This window comes from Pseudoliparis swirei, chromosome 18 (assembly GCF_029220125.1).
Source record: "Pseudoliparis swirei isolate HS2019 ecotype Mariana Trench chromosome 18, NWPU_hadal_v1, whole genome shotgun sequence".
Lineage (NCBI taxonomy): Eukaryota > Metazoa > Chordata > Actinopteri > Perciformes > Liparidae > Pseudoliparis > Pseudoliparis swirei.
The window spans coordinates 10,674,238-10,700,304 of record NC_079405.1 but is presented as its reverse complement, the minus strand read 5'-3'; the positions used below and the strand labels follow the sequence as shown (position 1 = coordinate 10,700,304).

Below are 26,067 nucleotides of genomic sequence, written 5' to 3'. Positions count from 1 at the left end.
TGTGTACAAGTTTCGTTTAAATATATATATATATATATATATATATATATACTATATTATTATTATTATCACTATTATGCTTGTCGAAATAGTGTTTTTCATTATATTGGTAGAAGAGATTGTAGGTAATGCTAATACAGGAACATATGCGCTGCAACATTGAAATTAGGTTTGAATTATTAAGGGAGTCAGACTCAACTCTCATCCCCAACTCTCGTTCTCGCGGTATTACCTTCAAGGTTTATTGACAAGGTAATTACCCAGATGGGACCACTGTTGTATTCACCCTGAAGAGGCACCGCGGCTCTCACGGTTTTCTCGTGTGGGAAACTGAACAACCAGTGAAAACTGACTGCGTGGCTGCCCATCCTGATAAAGGTAGGTTTTTTTTTATTGCAGAGTATGTTTCCTGCAGTGCATGCATTATCCCTGCAATGCTGAAAATGCTGTTCAGTTTGAATGCACTAATCTAAAACGGTGTGCACACATTGCGCCAGCAATAATGCACATAAAGATGCTATTTTAGAGTTTTAGAGATGCAATTCCTGTATTTCGTAACAATGGGCAGTCTGCCAAAACCACACGATTTTAATCTAGTCCAGTAGTACACTGTGGCATTTGGTGTGACGTTGGTTACATTTACAACAGCAAGGTGGCGCTATAAGTCAATCGTTCTGCTGAGATGCTTGGTAGCATATTACCAGCTCTCCAGGCACGTTGACAACTCTTTATTTTAGCTTAATTAAATCGATACACATTGATTTGAGGAAGGCCTTCATTTACCTCAGAGGGTGAGGTTATAGGGTTTCTCTTGAAAAGACGGACCAGTTTGTTTCAGTTAGTGTTTCACACGCTGAAAAAACAAAACGTTGTTTGAATCGTGAAATACGTTAATCAGGATACTATCACATGTTTGCAATGCGTTCTTAATCGGTTAATTTAGTTCAGAACGAAAACCGATTTTTTTTAAATTCGTTTCACAATAATTAGATTATGAGATTAATCGGAATTAACTAATAACAAGATAAGGTAAAATATTGTATTGCAACCTCCCACTATTGTCGCAGGTTAAATTAGTAAATATGTCAGTTTTTGCATTGGCCATCAGGGCCTTATAGCCCTGATCAGCACCATGGACAGCGCACTTGATGAAACAACAGGCTAAACTCGCCTGGTGATTTTGCATTGAATGGATGTTTGTTTGACGTTGGCTACTTTCAACAACAACAAAATGTTTTCACATTTCATATAACGTATTGCTAAATGCTCCATCACTTACATCACAGTATTGTAATGAATGATAATTACCTTCTTTACTACAGATGAACTAATGAATGAGCAGGTCAAGTGGATAATGAGCATAAGTGTGTATAATTGGTGAGTGGTATTCCTCGAGAATACAAATTTAGGAAACAATGCCTCTATCTCTTATTATTCTAAATATAGTAGGCAAATGAGAAAATGATCCTCTCACAAGAGATGTGTGTTGATAGAATATTACTGGACATCTAAAGCTGCAAACCAGATAAGACACGTTCAAAGACAGAAGAAAAAGTCTGAAACAGAGTGAGAATTCCACACCTTTAATGGATAAATGTGAGGGGTCTCAAGACAAATATAACATAGACTCTCATGGTATGGAAAACAAACAAAACATACAATACAATCATAGCAGAATTATGGCACTGTGCAGGAATGAAGTGCAATTTAGATTACTTAAACAAAGGTACAATCCCGAGGTATCAGGTTTCTCTAGTTTTTTCCTCGAGGGGTATGATGCTGTAGCTGCCCCTTTTCCGCAAACATTGAATGAGTCATCGTCACAGGCAAACAATAAATAAATAAAGAAGACTGAAAATAATGTGGATCCTGACCAGCCAGCACAGACATCCAGCTTACCCTTCACCCCATTGGCTACTCCAAACATGAGATACAGCTGTGGGTGGGGACCGAGAAAACGTCACACAGCCTCTTCCCTGCTGCTTCCAGTTCTACGTGCAGCAATGATGGGAAATGAACTTGCCCTGGCTTTCCTTAAAAGGAAAAGCAAAGCAGCATTCAATCAAAAAGTCAATTATTTTTCGATGGGGCAAGTGTACGTCACATTCCCCTGAGTTATAACAGTGCAGGGGCCGCTTCGGACTGCAGAAGATATGTTGTCTCCGTTGAAAATGTAAAATGGTAAACTGGAAGAAAAAAAATAGGACAATTATGTTTTAAGCGAGGAAACATATTATATTTTATATGTTCAAAGCTTCTTGTGACTTCTTATGAATTTTCATCACTGGACATTAATTATGTTGATGCTGAAAAAAATATCCAAATCGTATGTCTTTAAAAAAAAAAATTTAACACAACTAAGTCTCTCCGGAAGTAAAAATAAATCAAATGTATCTAGAAATGGAAAGATCTTAAGTTTATTGCTTCCAAATGGTATAAACATAATGGTATTAATGATTTATTATGACCATACAATTAATAAAATATTCCCAGCCTCTGTTCACTTCATCACTTCCCTGTCTTTGCCTCTACTTGTTATATCAAAGTATTAGATCAAATACATAATGTATGCATCCCATGAATGAATAGAATCCATAAACATAATTTGGGATTTTACACATTTCGGTTGTCTCATTCTCACCGCCATGAGCGCTGGCTGTTGTAATGGATTGCCTTCATCAACCCCTGAGGCATCACTATTTCCTTTATAGATTCATATTTGTGCGCTTGACAAAAAAGTATTCTCAGGGCTTTTGCTTTCTTGTCCCACAGCCTGAGAGAAAAAGTTCATTAGCACAGACTGCTTCCTCACAACAAATCTAATGAGAAACAAACCGGTATCCCCGCGGCCAAAAGGATAGACCCCTAAACAACAGCCTAAAGAATCGTCTGCATAATTATTAACACTTCCCCAGAAACAGCTGGTGATTCTCTACACTCAAGGGCATTTGAGAAGTGTAGTTAATCCAATGATAATCTTGAGCATGGTTTACACATATTATCACTTTAATTGCTACGTGTGCTGTGCAATTATGCCGTCACCAATTACATGGCTATAGTTTACTGGCCTGTCTAAGCATTTGGTTCCCTCTAATAGATGCCTTCAACGCATGCAAGTGAAGCCATCAAGGCGAACACTAATGGATCTATCATTGAAATAATTAAATAATTATAAGTTTAGGTAGAGTGGTGCAGGATAATGCCGGGCCATGTTGTACAGTCGTCGGAAAAATGGGAGATCTAAGATAAGGAAGAGACGGTAGGCGATGTAGCCAATGAAGGTGTGTGTGCGTGTGCGTGTGCTTGTGTGTGTGTGTGTGGGTGTGTGGGTCCATCCATTAGAATGCAGAGTGCGTCCTCCAGTGTGAGTCACCCCCTCCCCGTACCCTTCCCCCCCCCCCCCCCTCACACCACCAGCAGCATCCCACTGCAGTCACCGCCTAATATTACGCCTCTGACTTCACATCGGCCAACTGAGAATTCTGTTTCTACGGCAACACGCTCCAGACCCCTCCTCCGGCTCCACCCCCGCTTCCCGGCACAGACCATGTGACTTTCAGGAAGGCTTCTCCAACCTCCTCTTTATTGTTATTAACCCTCTGCTGACCGGACGGCTGCCAGAGGCTCTCCACAGCAGGCTGCCTGGCTGGCTGCTCGCCTCTCAGAGGTTTCAAAGGGAAATCAGACACTTTGCTAATCTCACTGGAAGATCAAAGCACTGCTTGATCTAAATGTTGGATTTGCATATTTTAGCGAACGCCCAAATGAGTCAATATGGTTCTCCAGTTGTCTTAGATACATCTTGTAACTGTCAGGAAGAGATTGGAAAGCCGCAATAGGCGGTGCATTAACAATGGGTCACATGACTTTTTGTATGTGAAAGGGTTTTTGCTCATATAAACCAACAATTCTGACAAGTTTCACATTTACGTTCAGCTTTTGTTTTATTGTCCACAAAGGTACCAGTTTGGTTCTCTTTCACAGCTCTCCTCAATGTCATCATTTCAGCCCCAGCAGGCAGTTGCTTTAAATGGAAACGCTCTAAAAGCTCATCGTGCCTACTTTATCTTATTACCAAACAGCAGGATAAACACAGTTAGTGACTAATTGGTGAACATAGTGGAGCGTTTAGCAGAGACATTTAACTTAGGAGTTGGTGGAGATTAACTTTCCCCACTAGAACCATCTGAGAAGCCATCATTAGAAATTGTTCCGATTAGGGCATTCCATTTTGAAAAATATTTAGCAGGTGATCACAGGTGATTGGATGAACCACTGATCAATCGAACTCTTGCCGAAGCAAAAACATATTTTCCATTGAGAAAAGCGTTCTGTGTCGTTCTTTGATCTTCTTTAAATGAAAAACAATTCTCCCATTCTGATATAACTGATTCATCTGTGCGAACCACTTCACTATTGTTCTCTCACACACAACTAAACCACGGCCGTGCAAATGCATTACTTGAAGTCTGGCAGGGTGGATTTGTGTGTGATCTGTGATCCCGGAGTGCTTGTGTGATTGTGTGACATTGTGAGAATCCACCTGCAATGCAAGATAAGGTGGAGACCAAAACAGAGCTAAAATGGGAGTGAATATTTCACTTATACTTATTTTTCCATATCATCGTTTTGTAATTCAAAATTTTAAATGTAACCTCTTATCCAATGCAGTTTTGGCAGTTTTTCTATCCCATGAGGACCTCTTTCCGCTCCTGAGTATGTGGTGTAATGTAGACAAGGTCGAATGATTAACGGCATCAGACATCCTTGATAGAGTTTTGAAACAACAAGAGGAACCTTGGCGTCCAACAATGACCTCACCTGAATATTGCTTCATCGGCTCAATTGTTTCCTCAGCATCCCGTTGGGAAATATGTTGGTTGTGTATGTGCTTGTGTGTGTGAATACACACACTTTATGAATGAAGCTGAGCTGCAGACAGGAGGTGAGATCATCTTGTTGAAATGGAGAATCCCCCACCCGCCAACCTCTTCCACCCGCCCACCAATACTGCTTGGCGCCATTCTTAATGAATCCCATCAGTGGGTGAAGCACAAAGTAGTGGCAACCTGATTGATGACGATACCTTCCAATATCAGTTTCCCAACAGACAGGAAGGGATCACTCCATTGTGCGTGTTCCCACAGACATACGTCAGCACAAAAAAATATAGACAGACACTTCTGCTGCCTTCTTTCATCGCAAATCTGAACAAATGTCTGTCGTATTCTGCTGTTAGTTTTCAGTCAATATGTTGTCGGAGCAGAGAGCCAATTATCTTTGCTTCTTTTGTTCACGTTCGCTGTAGGACCAGAGTTGAGTGGATTTGAATGATTGGCCACCTATTCAGCAGTGTGTGACTGAAAGTGACAATGACTAACACAAGGGGCTCTCGATGAGGATCCATAAATAGGCTCTCCACAGAGCCAGAAGCTGCCCTCCACCTCATTCCCTACACACAACCACACACTCACACATACACACACACATTCATACGACTCTACCTTCCCCCGTAACTGATAATCTGTGACCATTTGGAACCGGGCCTTTCACAACATACTGTATGTACACTCACAGTTAAAGGCTCGTGTGCTCACACATGGCATTCCCCTTGACATCCTTCAATGCAGGCTTCTGTCAATTCCCTCCCACAGCTTATGAGTCATCTTGCCAAACAATGCAGGATTTTACATCAGCCATTTGGTTGGGTACCACAGAATGTTGTACAGTCCTTCAGTAGTCCGATTGAAGCTTTGTTGTGTGCACATTTTCTCTTAAATGTGCTTTGCACATATGCAGCAGGTATGTAACGCACATACACTACCGTTCAAAAGTTTGGGGTCATCCAGACAATTTTGTGTCTTCCATGAAAACTCACTTTTATTTATCAAATGAATTGAAAATTGAATAGAAAATATAGTCAAGACATTGACAAGGTTAGAAATAATGATTAATATTTGAAGTATTAATTTTGTTCTTCAAACTTCAAGCTCAAAGGAAGGCCAGTTGTATAGCTTATATCACCAGCATAACTGTTTTCAGCTGTGCTAACATAATTGCACACGGGTTTTCTAATCAGATATTAGTCTTCTAAGGCGATTAGCAAACACAATGTACCATTAGAACACTGGAGTGATCGTTGATGGAAATGGGCCTCTATACACCTATGGAGATATTTCATTAGAAACCAGACGTTTCCACCTAGAATAGTCATTTACCACATTAACAATGGATAGTGTGTATTTTGCCTTAGGGTCATTTGACCCGACTCAATACACCCTCCCGCTTTAGGATTAATTTGACCCCATTCAATGTTTAATGTCGGTGTTCTTTCGGTAGTCAACAAACAAACATAAAGTGCCTCACACTTAAACTTGGAAAACAATATTAATTCTCATAATTTTCTGGAGGTTTTTATTGCTGGCGTCAAATTGAACCCAAAGGGTAAAATATGTCAGTAAATATAAAGATAACAGGAGGGTGAAACATTGAATCGGGTCAAAATGACCCATAGGCGGGGGGAGGGTGTAATATTGATTCGGGTCAAAATGACCCTAAGGCAACACAAGGGTTAACAATGTATTGTGTGTATTTTTGATTAATGTTATCTTTATTGAAAAAACAGTGCTTTTCTTTGAAAAATAAAGACATTTCTAAGTGACCCCAAACTTTTGAACGGTAGTGTAGCCCTTTCAGAATCCGCTGTGCAGTCTTTGAAAAGCAATAAGAGTCCCCAGTGAATGAGTATGTATATATAAAAATAATTCAACTGTCACTTTTTAGGTTATTTTAAGGGGTGATAGCCTGCAGTATTCAGGCTGTGTGTGTTGTTACCGCAACACAAGCAGAAGTCGGGTTGGTGGATATCAGAGGCAGCAGCACAGACCCTCAGAGGACTCAACCTCCCTGACGAGGAGCCGGCCAACAACTACAAGCACGGATAAATAAATCATGAAGAAAGTTTTCAGAAAAAGAAATAGAACAGAGGATGTGCTGCTCCATTCAGACCACCTCGAGGCAGAATTATAGATAAGGATCGCATAACATAGCAAGAATGATTTTGCCCACTCTATTCCATGTGATGTTAAAACCAACGTTAAACATTCATAAACCACGGTATTAGCATGTGGTTACTTGAACATTAATTTGGGAACTTGAAAATAATTTATTAGATTGTGAAAATGAATAAAAGTCTTCAAGTCTGCTGTCAACTGTTTTTTTTAGAAATGCAACAATTCTCTGACAGTGTCCCGCTGAGATGGTTGCTAGAATATGTTGTAAAGAAGAAGAGTGAATCACTTTCATAAAACAGGACCATTATTATTGTGCCTTGCTTGTTAGGTATGAAATTGTAAAGTGCTGAAAAAAAATCTTGTAACTCAAAGATGAACAAATTAAAACAATTTTCTTAACTGTAATTTCAGTGGAGGTGTCAAACTCAGCCAGTGCTGTGATTTGTTATTCTCATGATTTCATGAAGCTCTGCAGAGAGAAGACGGGGGGAGGGGGGGGGGAGGCTTCAAATATTGTGCAGGTTTGTCAGTCTCACATGGTCGGTCAGGTCTGTGCACGAGCCAGGGTTTCCCCGCCGTCAACAAGTAACACGATGAGGTCATTGTTATGGTTTAAGCCCAACGCAAGCTTAATCTGGAGATAAGGGCTGGATTTGGATTTAGCACTCAAAAAGGGTCATGTAGCTACAACCATTCAGACTGCCAGTCAGCTCAGACATGGGATCCCCAGCTGTTCACATCTTCCTCTGTCTGCCAAATAGTTTGACTCTTGGAAGATTCTCCTGTGTTTATAGTGATTTCATGATCTCCTGGAGACTTACACTGGCATCCATTCAAGCAAGAATGTATCTGATTTATTATTATTATGTATACTGTACAAACAGTTGTTCAGTTCGATGTATTTAAGGAGACAATTTGTCTCTTAAAAGCTGGGAACAGAAGGCAACAATTTTGTATTTAATTACATTACAATGTATTCTAAATTGTGGGGATTTTTGTAGGTACGTTACGTATGAAAATGTACAGTTCAAGCCATATTCTGAATCTGGTTTATTTGACTTTGTGTTGTTTTATAAGCCTCATGCATAGTTTTATATCTCACAATATTAAAACTGTCATTCATTCGTAAATGATGGCAGGAATGACAGGCCTTGGAAATAACATCTTGATTAATGAGGAACCCTTGACGGTGGCATTTGCAAAACGCGAAATGAGATTTGTGATGAAAGATGACAGTTGTTTAAATGAGTGTGATTTTTTATTTCATTCAGGTTAATTGAAGTCGCTGAGGGAAACAAATCACGCCTGCAGGGAAAGTCCCATTTCGGTCCCGTGCTGTCCCACTCTCCCTATCGCAGAGAAATGGGTCAGTAGAGATTGGAGGAGATAATAATAATAATAAAAGACCAGTCGTCATGTGTCCTCTGTGGCAGACTGGGCAGTGCTCACAGATTATGCACCAATTACTCGATACAGACGGCGTTAATAGGGTTTGAAGGGATTTACACGGCGCTGTCCAGTCAAATGCTGCATGCTTTGGAGATGACATCATTTTGATCACCTCACACACCGGCTGAGCCCCTAAGAATATAGCCTCACCCGCTCATAAACCCGTTTACCTGCCGTTGTCCGGTCCTGTCTCACCGGACTGAGCTCGTCACGGCACATGTGTCCTCTGATAGGAGGACACGGGCACTGCATCCCTCCCCTCCTCATCCTCTCCTCTCCTCCATGGTCGTGTTTACGAGGTGAGGTGGGCCGTATACATTCCTGAGTGTGCGCAGATCGCATCCTCAGAGGAGAGTGGAAAGGAAAGAGGAGGAGGAGGAGGCGGTGTAGGAGGCAGGAAAACAAGCGAACCGAGGGAGCGGAGAGCTGGAGTTGTGTTTACTGCTCGCTGGGATAAACGCAAGAGAAAGACTCAGACTTCCAGTCATCCAGGGCGGAGAATCCTCTGTGGGTTCATAGAGGAGGAAGAGGAGGAGTAAACCTGCGGTTACAGATTATACCGACAAAAACACAGCAAGGGAGAATTATCAGGCGGTTGTTATTATAATCCTAAATCACCAAGTGGAATAAGCTTTTGCAGTCACCAGCGATGGACAGCTGTCGGCACTGAGGTAGGAAACGATGCTTTTTACATTGGCAGCAATCAGTCGGCGTGCTATATATTCAGGGAGAAGGGAGGTCGTGTGCAGCTGATTTTATCAATAAAAGGCACATCATGCCCTTTTAGTTATCCAGATATGAACCGCAATAGTGTGTTTGACTGTAACATCAGTGTTGTCAGTGATGCTGCACTGATGCATCGGGAATCTTAACCGCAGCAGGAGGTGCGAGGAGACGCGATGATGCGCGCGAGAAACATCCACAATGCACCGGCCTGTGTCAGAGCGGAGGCTGCCGCTGCAGCTCCCGCAGCTGATACCTCGAAATAAATCAAGTGAGAGCCGCAGCAGGACTATTAGCAGGCAGGATCAGTCAGATGTGAATGATTATTCCACATTTCAGACACCAGATGTGTCTCACGGGGTTTTCTCTCGATACGCAGACATTATAATGACTTTGAGCTTCAAGGTTCTGGATGCGTCCTTCAGGCTGCGTGTTGTTTTGGACTATCTTCATGTTCTCTCTCTCCATATTTTGTGAATTATGGATGGTTATATATAGCTATATGTCCTGGTATGAGGGCTAATATATTAGATTCAATGCACATTACTTGTAATGATACTAATTGTCACATTAATTAAGGAATATAATAGTCTTAATAGCATGTTAATACATTTAGGCTTAGTAATTCTACTCAAATGGACATGGGATATGTACAGATGCATGAAGCCCCCCCCCCCCCCCCCCTCACATGATAACCTGCAAACTGATCCTGCATGTTTGCGATTTTCGAGAGGAAAACACGTTTGTTTTGTGTGGCCGTACAACAACACAATGATGCTGGGTATTGATTGGTATCATTATTTTACAAAGCAGGTAAACCATGTCACCTCTTCGTCGTGCTTGTCAGAGATAGCCGAGGAGAACCGGATGACTTAAAAAGGCCCTGAAAATAAATCATGCGTTTTCATTCTCCGCTGAGTGTGAATATGTTGTTTTCCTTGGAGAAATGACAAGCTTTGAAGAGGCTTGCAGAATTATCTCGTTATTATACAGCCATCATTTGATCTTCTCCATTCTAATATGCCAGTGAGGTTTCTCCAGTAGGATGTAAATAACCAGCTGTGGCACCATTCTGCCTTCATTGATTTTGTTATTCATGAACATATGAACCATAAACCAAAAAGCATTTCAATATAATATGCTGTGAGGACAACATGTAAGACATAAGGACATTACTTGATTGAGGTACTGCGAAGCTGTGGCACCTATAGGTTGCCACGGCAGCCTTAGAGATGTGGTCTGACATTTTTTGCTGCAGCACTTCATCAAGGGTAATCCTGAACTGAGGCTTGCTCTGATTTATGGTCCGGACAGGCTTCTCGTTTGTCCTTTGTCCAAACGTCCTGAATCATGTTTCACATTCTAGTATTGATGTCATATCTTCAGCTATCAGACATCATGACTCATAAGTTAATGTCATTGCTCTCACCAATAGCACATGCACTGCCGACCACTGTACTCTATTTATTTACCTTTTTTAATGGCAAGGCACACATTGTTTCTGAGATGTTGGTATAACCCTTCTATGCTGATGATGAACAATTTATTGCACGTTCTTCACTGTTCTTGTGTGCTTTCAACATCGACCCCTGTAGAGAAAGCTGCAAAGCACTAGGTGATGCAACATAGAAAATGAATGTGCATTTATTTGATATTGATCACAGCTTTAGGGAGGTGAGCCTTCTTGTCAGCCTGCATTTGCTGATAGTTAGAGCAGTCCCTCCACTGAGTTCCTTTGCCACTTACGATAACTCATAGCTCAAGGTCCTAATATAGGAGACTTTAATAATTATCTTCCAGAAGTGACACTCTCCTACAAACTCAATATTCAGCTGAATCAGAATCCATTGCTCCCAGAGTAATAATTCTAACTTTGATTTGATTTGTAACAATTTCCCTCCTTTTCTCTCTCTCTTCCTCTCTCACTATGCTCGATAGTTCTCTAGTTGTTCTGATGACCAAAGGCCCTCATGGCGCTTCTTCATGAATCACGTGCCCCCTCGCCGTCTCTTTCCGGCTTCAACAGTCCACTCTCCGATGCTCCATCTTACCGCTACCTCGATGCCGAAACACCCTGCACCCCAGAAATGGACCTTACCCCGACCCAGTGCGTCCTTCGCAACGTCCTCTCCATGGACACCGGAGGTTCTGTCGAGCCCGGGGGTGGAGGAGGAGGAGGAGGAGGAGAGGGGCACACGGCTGCACACAACCAGACACCGAGCGAGGAACAACAGGAGCACTTTGCCAACAGTGTCCTGAAGCTTCATGAGCAGGATGGAAGGACGGAGGGAGAGGGGCAGGAGATGGATGGCAGCTGCGTCAGGAGCCAAGCCGATGCCGCCAGGCTACAGTGCCAGTCTTCCGGAGGGGGAGGAGGGTTTCTGGAGGGGTTGTTTGGGTGTCTGCGACCCGTTTGGACTATGATCGGCAAAGCTTACTCCACAGAGCACAAACACAGCGTGGACGGTAAGTCTAGTGGTCAAATCCATTTCACTGGAAATACACAAACACATCTACAGACACTTAGTTCTCACTTTTCAATTGAAGCAAGCACCAGCTCCCATTTAATCCCAGTGTGAAGCTCTGATGTGCCAATTAAATGTTCTTGTCCTCCATTTTAGTTATATTTAACAGTTGATAGAAACATGACTGCCACACAGGCCATGTTGTAAACCAACACTTTTGACGTGAAAGAGCTGCAGTCAGAGAGAGACTCTTATCAAAGCTGCAGAGGGCTTATTTTACCCTGATATTTCCCAGAATCCACGCCTGCTTGTGCCCACCGCACCTTCTTCCGAGTCCCCCCCCCCCCCCATGAAACTAGCTCCCTGTGACGCTGTGTTGTTTATGTCTGCAGCCACTACAATAGCGAAGAAGTCCCCCGGGACTCCTCTGCCAAATCTGCTCCATGAATTATGCATGGCCACGCTCCGACCCTGCGCCTCTCATCTCTATTAACGCAAACCTAACTATCACATATAGGATCCCGAGGATGGCAGCGCACACATATAAACACATCCACAAATAAAAAAATACTTAATATCTAGCACTGACACAAACACATAAAGTTAGATAGGATGCCAAAAAACAAGTTGATAGAATAAATACAGCATCGCACATCAGACCTGGCAGAGGTATAAGTCTCCTTGTCTTTATGGCCCTCTGATCATTTTATCACCCGTTTGACTTCCACACCTCCCCTCCGCTCCCCCTCCTCCTCCCATCTCTCATTGTCTTCTTTTCACCCTGTGCTGTTATCACTCCCAGCCCATCTGCACCCCTCCTCCGTGCAGCCTCATATAAAGTCACACACACGAGAGCAAAACGGATCATATAAGAGTGACATAAATAGGGGCACTGCCACTGAATGTGTATCTACCATATCACACATGCTCTATTCTTACGCTTTGATTAGAAAGCACAATGTAGCACAAAAGAAAGCTGGGAAATTGTCTGTCCTTTATTGATTGTGAAGGACTATTGAGTGCTTAGTGATGCTTTAGATTTCCTCAATTGTTCAGATCAAACAAAGCAGACCTGGCAATATTCTGGTGTGTCAGATGTGACCTTATGTCTTTATTGTGGGACATTTAAGGGGTTCATTAGAGACAGTGTCCTCAATCTATCAGGAGATCGTGAATCATTCATATAGTCCTTATTAATATGATAAATGTGTCTAAATCTTCTTTCAGCTAATTAACAACTGCAGCAAAAGAGACTGTAAATATTCTCTGTATTAATAATCTGTCTTCAGCCACATGGACCCCAGCCGACCCAAGGGAACCCCCCCCCCACTGTCTCTTTACACGCACACACAAATAGATCTACCACCACCACGACCGTCATCCCCCTCCACCTCCCTATTCAACGTACATCCACATTAGGCTCTCAAATCCCCCCATTCTATCCTCCTGAGCATTGGACCCCTGTTTTGCATCAGCCCCACAATGGCACTAAACAGGATTTAGGAGGCTGAGTGAGAATTACCCACAGGAGATTAGAGCTTCCTGTCTATCTAAATTGAGGTTCAGCAACCGAAAAAGAGTTAAACTTGAGCTCTGCGTTGACCGTCAGAGCCGGTTATTGCAGGTTTTAGTGTGACAGGTCCAACCTATATTTGTAAAATAGCACAGTTTGTTATGTTGTTGTATGCTTGCTGTTTCTAGCTTTAGTTTAACATGCAGGCTTTTGCTTATGAAGTGTTTTTTTCTGTCTTTATTAAAAAAAATTAAATCCTAAATTAAGTTTCAGCTTAGTTTAAACTTTTGATACACATTTTGACCGTATGCAACAATTGAAAACCATCAATCTGCTCTGTATCCATACTTAACCTGTTACTACACCGATAAACTTCTACTTTGCCTCCATCTTTTTCCCCCAACTTCAGAGTCGTGGGAGATCCCATTCGAAGAGATATCTGACCTGCAGTGGGTGGGCAGCGGAGCGCAGGGCGCCGTCTTTCTGGGCAAGCTGCACGGACAGGAAGTGGCTGTTAAGAAACTGCGAAACATCAAGGAGACAGACATCAAGCACCTGCGCAAGCTCAAACACCCCAACATCATCACTTTCAAGTTAGTGCGGACCCTCAGTTGACTTATTAGATCACTAAGTGTGCAGAGCTTTCCACGAAAAGAAAGTGAAATGCCTATAAACGTTCATATTTTCTCATCATTGGCATTGTATCAACTCTAATATGTTCTGTCTTGATATCTCTCCGCTCCACAGAGGTATTTGTACCCAGGCTCCGTGCTACTGTATCATCATGGAGTACTGTGCCCAGGGACAGCTGTATGAGGTGCTGAGAGCAGGCAGGCAGATACATCCATCCCTGCTCATGGACTGGGCCATGGGCATCGCTGGGGGCATGAACTATCTTCACCTCCACAAGATCATCCACAGAGACCTCAAGTCTCCAAAGTGAGTTTTGTAGACCTGGTGAAAATGCATTGTGTGGTGAACTGAAAACCTAAATGTAAACGATAATGTCAAAGCAAAAAAGTCAATAAATAGTTACACATGACATCTATTGCATCCGTCCATCCGGGGGGAGGGATCCTCCACTGTTGCTCTCTTGAAGGTTTTTTCCCTTTATTTTTCCCGTGAAAGTTTTTTTTCTTCTATTTCTTGGGAGTTTTTTCTGATCCGATGTGATCTCCTGGGACAGGGATGTCGTATGTGTACAGATTGTAAAGCCCTCTAAGGCAATTTTGTAATTTGTGATAATGGCGTATACAAAATAAACTGAATTGAATAAAAGCATTGGTCCAATTTAGATAGTTCAGTACATGTTAATGCCTTTTAGACGCCTGAATTGATTAGATTATCCAGAAAAGAGTTTTTTCTCCTTCCTCTTTTTTAATCACCTTGCAAACCATCAGTTTTATCAGGTGGCCTTCAGCTTGGGAAGCACTACTTTACAAAGATACATTGATTGGACACATTTAGATGCTATGTACACAGTACACAGACTCACATATAAACTCTGCGTTCACTGTTTCATTCCAGCATGCTGATCACTTACGATGACGCAGTCAAGATTTCAGATTTTGGCACGTCCAAGGAGCTCAGTGACAAGAGCACCAAGATGTCCTTTGCTGGTACGGTGGCCTGGATGGCTCCTGAAGTGATACGCAACGAACCAGTCTCAGAGAAAGTGGATATTTGGTAGGTGCCATAACCCTTTTACCCTGTTATTTTGCACTGTTGAACCTCTGCAATTTCCCCTTGTGATTTGTCTTATCTGTCATTGAATCAACATACAATCTCATTAGTTACAGTCTACTACAGTACAGAGCGCAGGATCCTATTTCCAGAAAATCTATTGAGTATTATGTACAATATCTCATTACATGAAATTCTATAGGGCCTCGGCCAAATCTGATGGGTTGCCCTATGTTAAGCCCTGATCTCCCCCAATACATTTCCCCCTCTCTCTCTCCCATCCTACATCCCTCCATCACTCTTCCTCTCCGTCCTGAAAGGAACGCTGGCTAATTTAATAATTGATTTGCCAGATGCTGCAGTGCTCAGGAGAGGCTGGAATAACCTTCCGAGCCTGCGGATGGTTTGGCCCAGGGCCAGCAGTGCATTAGCAGAGAAGTGAAAATAGGATTAAAAAGCTTTTCATGTTAAAAGAAAGCAAAGCATGGGTGTTTTGCTTAAATGTATGTCAACTATGTTGCAGTTCATATCACAAAAAGATTCAGTATTCTATTGTGATGTATTTGTGTTGTGCTGACATACAACTGGTACAACTCATGTTCCTGTTTGATCTTTTATAAGAAAGCCAGAGCTAGATTTTATATAATACATTAATTAAACGAAATGTAACCTTTCTTAACTTTACCTCAAATCAATGCAAACGTGTTTGCTGTTGAAAGGGCAGCAGCGAGTCACAAGCTGAGCAAATTAAACACAAACAATCAAGAGAAGAAAGAATACATACTATTAATCACAAAGTCATAGGCTAAAGCCTGCATGTGTAAATGGTGATACATGTATATAGATATTAAACAATCACAAAACAACATAAGGAAATGTTACTGACGTTAACACCAGGCCATACATATTGACTGGCTTCAGTACAATGCTGCATTGCATTATGTAAAATAGATGTAAAACAGCAAAAAATGGGCTTCACTTAGTTATTGAGCTGCTGGATAAAATGATAAATTGCGAGACAAAAATTTGGTTAAAAACAACAACAACAAAAAGTGGTGATTTCCCGTTAAGTGCACTGCATCCCTTTTATTTTTAATGGCAAATTTTTCCATTTATTATTTTTCTACTTTAAGATAAGTGTCACTGAATTGACAAACGGACCATTCATTGCATTACTTTGAAATTAGTTCTCTGCATTAACCCACCCATTTAGTTATTAAGGGCAGTGGCAGTGGGTGTGGCGGTGAGAGGAAGGGGGTGGGGTGGGCAGTGCTGCTCAACACTTCGACTTGCAAATGGGGGGAGGGGAGCGGGGACACCCCCCACCCGCGGTTGCAGGACGGCCCTCTTACCCCACTGAGCTAAAGCCACTGAGCTAAAGCCGCCTATAATAAACCAATAACTAACAGCTCATATTTGACTTGGTTTAACCTTGAAATCAAGTATCTTTTCTCTTGCATTTATATCATGAATCAAAAACAAGTCGATGGAGGAGACTAAAAATGCACATCTAAACACAACAGCGCACACCTCCTCATTGCTGTGTGATGCTATTGGCACCTTGGATACTGTAATTGGTCACCACGGCAACTCCAGGAGTCTCAAACCCACAACAGACTTTCCTTAGTTACTTTTTCCTGTGGGTCTGCTCTCTTGCTCTCTCTCATCACACAAAGATGGAGCTTGTCAATGAAACACTGAGCTGTGGTGAAATAAACCTTTGTGTTGTGGTAAAATCTAATGAATTTGTTACCAATTTGCTGTATTTCTGGTGTATATAGGAATCATAAAAACTACATGTAGTAAAAGGGAATCCACAATATACTGGTTAAGCTTTACTATAACTTAAAATTCATTTACATGATTCCAACGAGAGAAAATTGTTAGCAGTGATAAAAGTTTTCATACAAAACTGATTAGACATTGATATAAGCTACCAAAGACTAGCCACGAGGCGTTAGCATCAAAGGCTTTTTTACAGTGACAACGAATCCAACAGACGTAACATTTGTAATCTAAATCTCAAGATTTATTTCCACAAAGTTAAAAGTGTGACATTTCAGTCACTCTCCCTCTCATCTGTCCACTTCACATCTTTATCAATGTGTCTAAAAGTAAAAACTCCACATCTCTCAGGTCTTTCGGTGTGGTGCTGTGGGAGATGCTGACAGGAGAGGTGCCCTATAAAGATGTGGACTCCTCGGCTATCATCTGGGGAGTGGGCAACAACAGCCTCCATCTGCCTGTACCTGATAGCTGCCCCGAAAGCTTCAAACTGCTCCTGAGGCAATGCTGGTGAGTGGAAGGGAGGAGGAGGAGGAGGAGGAGGAGGAGGAAGCAGACACAGATGGATGGAAGAATACTGATGTTGAGGCATCAGCACCAAAAGAATATGATGAAGTTAGAAGCTTTAGGAAGGCTGAGAGACATAAAAACAACATTTAAAAAATAGTTTACTCAGAGAGATCTGTAATAATAAGAGAGGAAAGGTCATTTATTTCCATGTTTCTTTCACTTCTGACAAAATATTTGTTTAAATTGCGCACAGGAACTGCAAGCCAAGAAACAGGCCTTCCTTCCGACAGATTCTCCTGCATCTTGACATCGCGTCAGCCGATATCCTATCGACTCCACAAGAAACCTACTTCCAGACTCAGGTAAGTTTCCCTTATCTCTGCCAACGGTCTAACTTTGAAAAATGAAATGACGGGTACAATTTAATTTCAGGGCATGTTTAGAGATAACGTAGAAAGTATACAGAAAAGGGGGAATAAAGTCAAACAGCACTGAATTCACAATCTTGTTCAGACACTTTATATGCGTAGTTGGGGGGAAATACATTTGAGAAGCATCACGTCTCAGTCTTCCTTGAGAAATATATCTAAACAAATAGACAAATCAGATGAGGGATGCATAAGCTCGATATTTCTCTTAATAGAAAACCTCCTGTCAACAGCAGCCAGTATCTCTAATAGTAATGTTGCTGTCAACTCACTCACATTTGTTTCCAGTCTGCTGCAGTAACTACAAGCAGTGCAGCTGCACTGAGGGCCCCAGACCCCTCAGGACCCCCAACTAATAATACCTGTCCTTTCAATCACAACATATTATTGTTGGTTCCTTGGTCTTTGTTCCTTGTCACAGATCTCAGCCTCCCATCATATCCAAGCAAAATGGTGAATGTCTATGTGAGGGAGAGGGTGTGTCTGTGTAAGGGTGGGGGATGGGGAGGCCATGTTAGACCACTGCGAGCCCAAACAGATGAAGGGCAGGAGACAGAAAAGTATAATTATGTCTTGACTCAGCCATGCAGAACCACAGATCCATTTATAACTCAAGCGTGTATAATCATAAGACACACTCTTGCACACAAACACACACAATTCACCAGATTTAATTTCCTCCTCGCAGCACTGCGTCCTCCTTCTTTTATGTCTCCTGATGCAAAATACAAACCTCTTTCACTCTCCACTTATCCTTGATCCTTTATTTCTCCCTGTTCCCCTTCCCCCGCTGCAACCCTCCCCAGTTTCTCTCCTCTGTGCCCCATAATGGATTTTTCTTGTGACGCTCGAAAGAAGTATTTGCTGCCGGAGTGTATTGATCGCTTTAATGGTAGGGCGCAGAGAGCAAAGAGAGAGGAGAGAGAGAGAGGGGACTGGAGATGCAGAAGAGTGCGCACAAGAGTCCATTAGCTTAATAAGAAGAGCATCACTCATGCGCAGGGAGAGATACACACACATGGTGCACGCACATGCATGTACGTGCACACTCGTATATCAGACTTCCTTTGTCCTTTCATATGACAGGTATCAGATAACAGCTGTCACGCTCCACTGTGTGCAAGAAAAAGCTCACGCTGCATCTTTTTTGTTTGTGCTTATGTCATGTCAGTTCATGTTCAGTTTTGCTCTCCGTGTATCGATTATCATCTGACAGCTTAATGGGTTTTGTTTCAATGATAAATGGGAACTCTCGGTCGCCCTGCAAATTAAGAGCTTTTTTTTTCCCCAGATCAAGGTGCAATGAGGTTTATTCTCAATATTGATATGGCCTGTTGTTAATAATATTACTCAAATTAAATTGAGTCATACTTTATTATTTAAATCCAGAACATAGGAATGGCATCGTTTTCCAAGAGTGCAAATCATAATAATAAAAAAAATGGTGTTTAGATAGTGTTGTACATGAAATATAACATCCTGAATATATGATGGAGCAGGTACCTGATTTCTTCGTAAACTATTTAAGTGTATCATTTTTTTGTGATGCATAACCTTTTACATTCATAATCAGTAACGAGATTAGGCTTTATGTTTCTGCCTTGTAAAAACTCAACAGTCCAGCCATGGAGGAATCAGATTTACATTGACATGCAACAGCCAAACAGGAACATGTTTAAACACATTAAATCCAAAGTCAAACAGTCAGCTCATTGTACGGTATTATCCTTTAACAGGCTGAAACAACAATGTAGAAATCATAATACCATTGTAAAGCTTTGCCACCCTTTTTCGTTAGGGAGCAACATAAGACAATGTATAAAACACCCTACAACAAAAAGGTCAAAAGTCAATCAAGTCTTGTTCAATGAACCTCTTCAAAAGATAGAATACAGTTAATTACGTTATATCCCTATCTACCGAGAAATTAATTACACTACTCGGAGTATAATCATTGATCAAGGTATTGGTAGTAGTAGTAATATTAGAAGATGAAGAAGACAATAAAATGATCTGAAGCCCTTTTCGTTATTCTCGTCCCTGTAAAATGGTGGGACCTTCAGTAACTGTAACTCATTATTACCTGCTCTGATGGATGTGTTTCATGTGTTTCACCAGGTGGAGTGGAGGGATGAGGTGAGGCACCACTTTGAGAAGCTGAAGTCCGAGGGGACGTGTATTCACAGGCTGGACGATGAGCTGCTCAAAAGACGCAGAGAAGAACTCAGGTTAGCAAAGAAACATGGACACACAAAGAGGATGAACTTCCTATATATAGTCACCACTAGCAAAGATATAAAGATAAGACAACCATTTAAAAACCCATACAATTAAGTATAAATATATTAAGTTCCTTTTCCCATATATCTCTGCACACAGACATGCACTGGACATCCGGGAGCACTACGAGAGGAAACTGGAGAGAGCCAACAACCTCTACATGGAACTCAACGCCATCATGCTGCAGTTGGAGATCAAAGAGAAAGAACTTCACAAGTATGAAAACTTCCATTGATTAACTGTACCTTTTTTAATCTATTTTTAATTCACCTCCTTTGGAAGTTTCCATGTTTTTGACATTGAATCAAAGGAAGTCTCTTGTGGCTCTTGGTGTTGATTAACAACGTCTGTTTATTGTCAAAGTAAAAGCAGGTCTCTACAAAGTGCTCTAAATGACTTGAAAACATAAAATACTTGTTTGTCTAGAAGTTGTTTTTACATTTTAACAACACATAATTTCATTAACCTTTTAAAACAATATATAATTAAAATCTATACTTGTCTAAAATGAATGTCAGTTTCTGAACGTGTCCTCATAAAATTAGTAACTGATGAGACGGTTACACATCGACGAATAATCCCATTTATTTTCAATGCAACAGGGCAATCTTTAGATGACACAGCGCTATGTACGACTACTTCTTTTCTTTTTAACCCAAAAATATTTGCACTTGTTAGGGGGCACTTTGTTGTCAAGAAATTCCCAAGGGAAAAAAGGTTGAGAACCACTGGTTTAGTAGATGCTCATTTGGCAGCTTTGAGACTGTGGAGCCAGGTCTCTTATCAGCTTTGTACATCTTATGTCCAGAGTTCTGTCAGGTTGCACTGAGAATGTGAGTGAAAAGCATTGCAAAATAAATCATTAAAAATCAAGTAGAATAGGACGGTCTAGTCTTTTTTTTATTATTGCACTGTAAGAGTTGTAAAACTATAGGGTTGTAATTTCTCAGATACTTTCAACTAATAGCTTTATCCATCAAGAGTGGAAACAAAATGAAAAAACCCCATGAAAGGGAATCCGTAATGCTCAGTGAAGGGCCATTACGCCCAGTCACACAAGACCACTGCTTGTAACAAAGTGCTCTCTTATTCCATGCTGTGTATCCATTGACATCCATAAAACAAGTATTGGCATTGTGCTTAATCATCAGGAGGGAGAATTCACTGGACAAGAAGTACCCGGGCTGCGTCAAGCACCAGAGCTCCAGACAGTCGGCCTCCTCCAACTCGATGGAGAAGCTCATGAAGAAACGCAACGTACCTCAGAAGCTGCCTTCATACAGCAAGAGGTGGGACGGCGAGGAGTTATTTCAGTTTGCAGCATTTATTTGTGACTGGTTTGATCAAGTTTCTCATAAATATTATGTCATGTTAAAAAATAGGTCTGCTGATTTGGACAGTATTAATTTCAGGAATTAGTTGACAAAAACAGAAATATAGAATATGTCCAGCCTCGTCCTTCAATGTGCATGGGGAAGAATTCACACAATAAGCTTTCACCTATCAAGCAATGAATGCATTTCAAAGTTTATTCTTCACCCATGTTTTTTTAATTAATTCTCTCTCTGTCCTTTCCAGGCCAGACTTACTAAAGTCCGAGGTCATCCTCCCCAAACTGGACTCTTCCATGACCCAGGTCACAATCCCCAACAAGGGCTCTACCTCACCTGGCCGCTCACGCCGAGGGAAACCCCGCTACAGGAAGGCTGGGAAAGGCAGCAGTGGGGACTTGGCTCAGCTGAAAGCCACTCTCTCCTCTTCATTAGCCATGGTCAACTCCACCTCCTCTGTTCCCAACAGCAAGCAGCATTTAGACCCAAGCGCAGCCCTCAGAGGCCTGCAGCACGATCTGCTGCTCAAGAAGATGTACTCCTCAAGCCCGGATCTCATTTCAACCACCTTGGAGGCGGAAGGCCGGAGGAAGGGGGAGGTCAGGCCGGGGCTGGATAGAGCGGGCAGCCAGAGCGCATCCGCCGGGCTCGGGGAGAGTAGGACTGGAGGACCCGAGGAGGGACCGGATGTGAATGTAGGGACAGATGACCCGGCTGAAACACCTCCACGCAGTGACACGCCCAGCGAGGATGCAGCTTCCATCCCGTTCTCAAGTAGCCCCGATTCTCCGTGCGGCAGGGGGGCCGCCGCGGGCAGGCCGTCGGTGCTCGGAAACCCCCGTTCTTCCCACGAGGGCGAGGAGAAGGAGGACGGGGTGGTGATCACACGCTCGCCCAAAAGTCAGCGCCTCACTCCTGCTGCACTGCTCTACAGGGCAGCAGTCACACGCAGTCAGGTGAGCTTCTTCCAAAGCATCGTCTGGTTGGACAACGCTTTGTCTAATTGTGGCCCAGTTTCCCCAAATCATTTTCACTTCTGCCTTACAAGGGTGCATAGATTAATTAGCAGGGAAGGGCTTCGGGGAAATACAACCATTTTGATTGAATGTGTTGCCAGGTAAGCAACACATTTTCCTGCCTTTATCACTGTATCTGTCTTGGCTCAAACCGAGGTGTATTTACTTATTTTAACAACCGTCTAGATCAGAAGTATTCTCAAAGAGGTTCAGATAGAGAGAATGTCCTCATGCAAATGTCCAGAGGATTACATTACATTACATTACATTACATGTTATTCAGCAGACGCTTTTCTGAGAGGATCTCAATAAATGTCGAACTTGCGCTATAGGTATTAACGAATCAGCATCTGTGTCAAACAACAGAAAAATGCTGAATTGTTTTATTGAAATAACTGATCCTGAAGTCCCGATCGTCAAAACTTGACTCTAATCTGTTGAATAGAATAATATAGTATCCTCATTTTATTTTGTGTTTTTTTTCATTTCATTTATTTATTTATTTGAACAGGGACCGTACACATTAATGAACCCAGGGGTAAATGTGTCAATGTTGGCTAAGGCTAAATTTCAACAGTAGTCCCTGAGGCCAGATATTACAGCCTTCACTAATGGAGAGAAAGGTTACCACAGCAACATAATATAAAAGCAATAAACATACAGGTTACAATCAGATACTGGCCTACAAATGCTACAAATAATGATAAGACAGCACAAAAAAACAAAAACCCACAGAGTGCAGTGAAAAGACAACATTCAAGTGGTTCATTACTGCCACCTGTGCATTTGTCGTGGTAGTTGCAACTTCAACTTCCTGTTTAACATGAGTTAGCTGGGGATATTTGTTTGGGCCACACGTTAGAAACGACTGATGAATATGTATAAGTTGCAATAAGCATTGATGATTCAGTCATCCTAAAATCTCCGTCCATTTGGCTTTCTGGAAGTGACACCGTGAAAAGAGTTTGACCCCGGGTGTCATCGGGGTCATATCTCACCTGTCGGCTCACGGGTCTCGACAGGAATCAGGGTGATTAAAGTGAAATGCGACATGGAATCATTGGGGTTTTAATGCATACTAATTTCCCTGCAGAGACGTGGAGTGTCGTCAGAGGAAGAGGAAGGAGAGGTGGACAGTGAAGTGGAGTTGCCAAGGAGACGGTACGTGTTGTTGAAATACTCTATTTATATTTCCCTGTCTATGTGAATATTAGCAACACAGAAGTTGTGTAAGTGTGATCCTTCATTTCTCACTGCTCTTAAAGTACTTATTATATGTGTACTCTTCCTCACGCAGGCGTCCCGTGAGCATGAGCAAGTGCCAGTCCCTGTCCACCTTCAGCTCAGAGAACTTGTCAGTGTCGGACGGCGAGGAGGGAAACACCACCGACCACTCCCACAGCGGCACCCCGGACGTGGTCAGCACCAACACCGACGAGCGTCTTGACGACAAGAGCGACGACCTGCTGTCTCAGGGCTCGGAGATTCCCGCTGACCCCTCCGACTCGACCCAGCTGGGCTCTGAAGGGTTGTCTGAGAAGGAAGCTATTCTCCTACAAGTCAAGACCCAGCTCGTGAGTAATGATCATACTTATGAGGTGGGCAGAAGAGAGTGAATCAAAGGAGAATATAGGCTGATATATAGTGGAGATAAACAGATAATAGGGCAGAATCTGTTATCATTGGAGTCTGTTGCTTATAATTGATGTTGTTCCTTCCCACCAGGGCCTGTATGATGACTCTGACTGTGACAGTGCAGAGCTGGACCATTCAGGCAGTGCGGAGCCCAGCCAACCGCCAGCCAACTGGTGAAAAGCTGACACCTCAACCCCCTCAAACTCCTGCAGATCTGGCCTGCGAATGCCTCGTTTACTCGATGAGACCTTTGAATACACAGAGACATGATCAGGGACATTGCAGAGAGGCAGGAAATCGCGAGCAAGAAGACAAAACAAACCCTTGGTGAGTGTTCTCAAAAAACTGATATTGGGGCGGTGGGGTGGTGGGTAGAGAAATTCACGTTTCATTAAAGATAAATTGGTCAGAGTGAAACTGAATTGGGGCACTATAGCCGAGCTGACAGAGCAGCAGCTGTCATAGCAACTGGCCCAAAATCAGCTTTACCAAAGCACCTCAACAACCGAGGCTTCAGTCAAAGAGGCCATCCACACAACCGTCTCTCTGAACGTCTCCTTTCATCTTCCATGTCAATTTGTGTTTTTCATCTCCATTATAAAAATGTGTCACATTATTTCACATCATGTCATATGAGAACATGATTATAAGATCTTATCAGGGTGTCATTAAAGTCTAATGTTTCTGTTGTCAACGTCACTGGGACATCCGCTGATGTTGCTGCTTGCACTTAATTCATGAAATGTACTGATTTCCTCGTGATCATCGTGTCATATTGCATTTTCTCTCAAAAACATTATGCACTGACTAATTTATTATTATTAATGACATTCGTAAAAAAAAAAAAAAGTTTACAATTTTCATTTGTATTGTTTACAAGTTTTATTTATATTTATGTCATGGATTATGTTTCCATTTTCTACACCTGTGTTTTAATATCTATGTAAATATGTGATGTTGTAAAATGAACAAATTTTAAAAATGTGAGATTGTATCATTTAAAGGTGCTGATGTTTCTAATTAGGTGGCGCTAATCTATTTGAACCTCAAAAAGCTTCTGGTAGTAGAATGTACTGTAGCTGCTGTTCATGTCCGAGCATCAAAACAAAGAAAAAAGAGGAACATGTGAACAAAGAAAAAGCAATATGTCTGCTCCGGTCATGTCACAGGTCAAAGGAACCACAGCTGACTTCATTCAGGGCAGATGGGCTTTTATTTAAATTAGTATTGCTGTGTCTACTGTATTAAAATGCAATACCAGTCTGAACCCCTTTTTGAACATCTCGGAGTGTATATAGCATCAGAGAAGCATGCTTGTAATACAGTATGGATGGCTTATTGGTGACTAGAATATTAAATACATCCATCCAGCAACTGACTGAAGGCATATGAATGACAGGGACTCAAAACACCCAAATAACTCAGAAAGGCAAAATATGACATTCATTTGATAGTTTTCTGCTTTCACGGCCACACGGTTGCAGTGTACCAGTGCAGACGATGACGATTTGCATTTTTCATAAATCAGTTTTTGTGACACTTAGGAATGTTAAGTTTAGTAGAACACAAAGCTATATCTGTGGCAGAATGATATTTATTGTAAGTTTAATCAGTAATGCTGAAAAATGTGTCCTCAAAAAAAATAAGGCCTGTGATATGATTTAACCACTTTTACTTAATGCCCCCAACATAGCAGAATAATTTAGATGATGCTTTACAAGTCCATAATATGGCTTTGTTTTACAGAAAGGTCACTGACATTGCCCAACTCACCAGCCAACAGTAATTATTTTACTAGTGTGCAAGGGCTCCGTCATAAAACAGTGTGATGCACAACACTCTGGTTTTGATGTCCTTGTGTCCCTCGACAAGCCTTCTTGTGTGCATGTGGTTCAATCAGACTGCATCAGGTCCCGCTCAAAAAGCTAGAAAAGGCAGCTTTGTTTTTTATCTGGTGTTAAGTTTTAAACAAATACATTTGTAGAATATTTTAAACAGATTGTACCCCCAAGATTTAAAGCTCGGAATCGTCCTGCAGGATACAATGTTGCCACAAAGCAAAACTACTGCCCTCTAGTGTCTCGCTTGTGGAGGTATTTGTGTTTCCGATGATGCCGATTGAAAAAACCCTGTATGAACCGAAACGTTTGCTTTTTCTATTATTGTAACTGTACAATAAATATATTTAAGAAACAATTTAAAATAAAATCCAACCTATAAAATCTCAACTTGTGTG

General features: G+C 41.8%; 1 protein-coding gene across 3 annotated transcripts; it reads left to right on the top strand.

The window, feature by feature from the left end:
• The first annotated feature begins 303 nt into the window (after positions 1–303).
• LOC130208810 (mitogen-activated protein kinase kinase kinase 12-like) lies at positions 304–26,059 on the top strand. Of its 3 annotated transcripts, none has more exons than XM_056438148.1 (14): positions 304–378; positions 11,124–11,651; positions 13,573–13,756; positions 13,911–14,102; positions 14,691–14,849; positions 16,983–17,141; positions 17,395–17,503; positions 19,688–19,797; positions 19,949–20,065; positions 21,001–21,138; positions 21,428–22,136; positions 23,290–23,357; positions 23,494–23,770; positions 23,922–26,059. In XM_056438148.1, exons 2-14 carry the CDS (start codon positions 11,156–11,158, stop codon positions 24,006–24,008), a joined length of 2,805 nt encoding a protein of 934 aa, XP_056294123.1. In that variant the 5' UTR covers positions 304–378; positions 11,124–11,155; the 3' UTR covers positions 24,009–26,059. The 3 variants fall into 3 exon arrangements, with proteins under 3 accessions (XP_056294123.1, XP_056294124.1, XP_056294122.1); XM_056438149.1 differs by lacking the exon at positions 304–378 and adding an exon at positions 8,675–8,761; XM_056438147.1 differs by lacking the exon at positions 304–378 and adding an exon at positions 8,789–9,133.
• The last annotated feature ends 8 nt before the right edge of the window (positions 26,060–26,067 follow it).